Source organism: Physeter macrocephalus, chromosome 16 (assembly GCF_002837175.3).
Source record: "Physeter macrocephalus isolate SW-GA chromosome 16, ASM283717v5, whole genome shotgun sequence".
NCBI classification, from domain to species: Eukaryota; Metazoa; Chordata; class Mammalia; order Artiodactyla; family Physeteridae; genus Physeter; species Physeter macrocephalus.
The window spans coordinates 39,621,354-39,623,804 of record NC_041229.1 but is presented as its reverse complement, the minus strand read 5'-3'; the positions used below and the strand labels follow the sequence as shown (position 1 = coordinate 39,623,804).

General features: G+C 52.5%; 2 protein-coding genes across 2 annotated transcripts in view; both read left to right on the top strand.

Annotated features, from left to right (window-relative positions):
* HEPHL1 (hephaestin like 1) overlaps window positions 1-2,451 on the top strand; it is a 92,610-nt gene that overhangs the window by 58,634 nt on the left and 31,525 nt on the right.
* LOC102993677 (MCL1, BCL2 family apoptosis regulator) overlaps window positions 1,531-2,451 on the top strand; it is a 2,003-nt gene continuing 1,082 nt past the window's right edge. The window contains 2 exon segments of the mRNA XM_024131758.3: window positions 1,531-1,723; window positions 1,726-2,256. Of these exon segments, the coding sequence (XP_023987526.1) occupies window positions 1,555-1,723; window positions 1,726-2,256 (700 nt within the window). The 5' untranslated portion in view covers window positions 1,531-1,554.

Genomic DNA, 2,451 nt, shown 5'->3' with positions numbered 1-2,451 from the left:
ATCCCACATGCCGCGGAGCGGCTGGGCCCGTGAGCCATGGCCGCTGAGCCTGCGCGTCCGGAGCCTGTCCTCCGCAACGGGAGAGGCCACAGCTGAGCCTGCGCGTCCGGAGCCTGTCCTCCGCAACGGGAGAGGCCACAGCAGAGGGAGGCCCACATACCAAAAAAAAAAACAAAAAAAAACGCAGACGATGTCAAATCTTTGTCTCAAGTGATGGTCCATGTTTTCAGTGACCAAGTAACAAACTGGGGCAGGATTGTGACTCTCCTTTCTTTTGGTGCCTTTGTGGCCAAACACTTGAAGAGTATAAACCAATAAAGCTGCATCGAACCATTAGCAGAAAGCATCACAGATGTTCTTGTAAGGACAAAACGAGACTGGCTAGTCAAACAAAGAGGCTGGGATGGGTTTGTGGACTTCTTCCATGGAGAGGACCTAGAAAACGGCCTCAGAAATGTGCTGCTGGCTTTTGCAGGTGTTGCTGGAGTAGGAGCTGGTTTGGCGTATCTAATAAGATAGCCTTTTAAGTGCAATAATTGTCTCTTAACCAACTCCAGCCACCAAAACCACATACGCCTGCTGTGGAATCAGATGTATTTGGAATCTATAGGAAAGGAAAAATTCCACTACTAAAGGCAAATATAGGGTAAAGACTGAGGATCAATCACTTAAGTAAGCTTTCACAAAGACTAAAAGAAAAAAATTGTAACATTAAATATAACTACAGTACTCAGTAAAGAAAGAAACATGAAGATATAAAATATAACATCAAAAACACAAAATGTGTGGGAGGGGAGTAAAACATGTAGATGTTTCAGAATGTGTTTGAACTTAAATGACAATCAGTTTAAAAAGTAGATATAGGTCATCATATATGATCCCATGGTAACCACGAATCAAAAGCCTACAACAGATACCCAAAAGCTAGAGAGAAAGGAACACACAAACGTACCACTAAAGAAAATCATCAAACCACAAGTATAGAAACTAAAAGAAGAACTACAAAAACAACTGGAACACAAGTAACAAAATGGCAATAAGTACATACCTATCAATAATCATTTTAAATGTTAATGGACTAGAGCTTCCCTGGTGGCGCAGTGGTTGAGAATCTGCCTGCTAATGCAGGGGACACGGGTTCGAGCCCTGGTCTGGGAAGATCCCACATGCTGCGGAGCAACTAGGCCCATGAGCCACAACTACTGAGCCTGCGTGTCTGGAGCCGGTGCTCCGCAACAAGAGAGGCTGCGATAGTGAGAGGCCCGCACACCACGATGAAGAGTGGTCCCCTTTTGCCACAACTAGAGAAAGCCCTCGCACAGAAACGAAGACCCAACCCAGCAAAAATAAATAATAAATAAAATTAATAAACTCCTACCCCCAACATCTTCTTAAAAAATGTTAATGGACTAAATACTTCAGTCAAAAGACATAGGGTGGACTGGCCCTAAAACCTTGATCTAGGAGTGCCTCTCTCAGTTGTTACTTCCGCTTTTCAAGATAGGAGTCAGGGCATCCCCCATTTTTCTCAGGAAGCGGCAGCGGGGGTTTGAGATGTTCGGCCTCAAGAGAAACACGGTAATCGGACTCAACTTCTACTGTGGGGGGACCGGATTGGGACCAGGTAGCGGCAGTGGCAGTGGCTCCTCTCCTCCGGGGAGGTGGCTTTTGGCTGAGGGAAAGGAGGCCACGGCCCTGCGGGAGGGAGGGGGAGGGGAAGCCGGCGCCCCCCGGCCACTCTCGCGCCCGACTCCCGGAGGGTCACGTGGCCCTCACCCACTGTTGCCGAGGGCCCCGACGTCACTGCGACCCCCGCCAGACTGCGCTTCTTCGCGCCCACCCGCCGTGCCTTGCCACCTGAAGAGATGGAATCCTCGGCCTCCGACGCCATCATGTCGCCCGAAGAGGAGCTGGATGCGTGGGAGCCGGAGCCTCTGGGGAAGCGGCTGGCCATCCTGCCTTTGCTGGAGTCGGTCGGGGAGGCCAGTAACAGCCCCGGCACGGACGGCTCACTCCCCTCGACGCCGCCCCAAGCAGAGGAGGAGGAGGACGAGTTGTACCGGCAGTCCCTGGAGATTATCTCTCGATACCTCCGGTAGCAGGCAACCGGCTCCAAGGACGTGAAGCCGCTGGGTGGGTCTGGGGCCGCCGGTCGGAAGGCGTTAGAGACCCCGCGACGGGTCAGGGATGATGTGCAACGCAACCAAGGCATGCTTCGGAAACTGGACATCAAAAACGAAGACGAGGGCTTCCCTGGTGGCGCAGCGGTTGCGCGTCCGCCTGCCGATGCAGGGGAACCGGGTTCGCGCCCCGGTCTGGGAGGATCCCACATGCCGCGGAGCGGCTGGGCCCGTGAGCCATGGCCGCTGAGCCTGCGCGTCCGGAGCCTGTCCTCCGCAACGGGAGAGGCCACAGCAGAGGGAGGCCCGCATACCACAAAAAAAAAAAAAA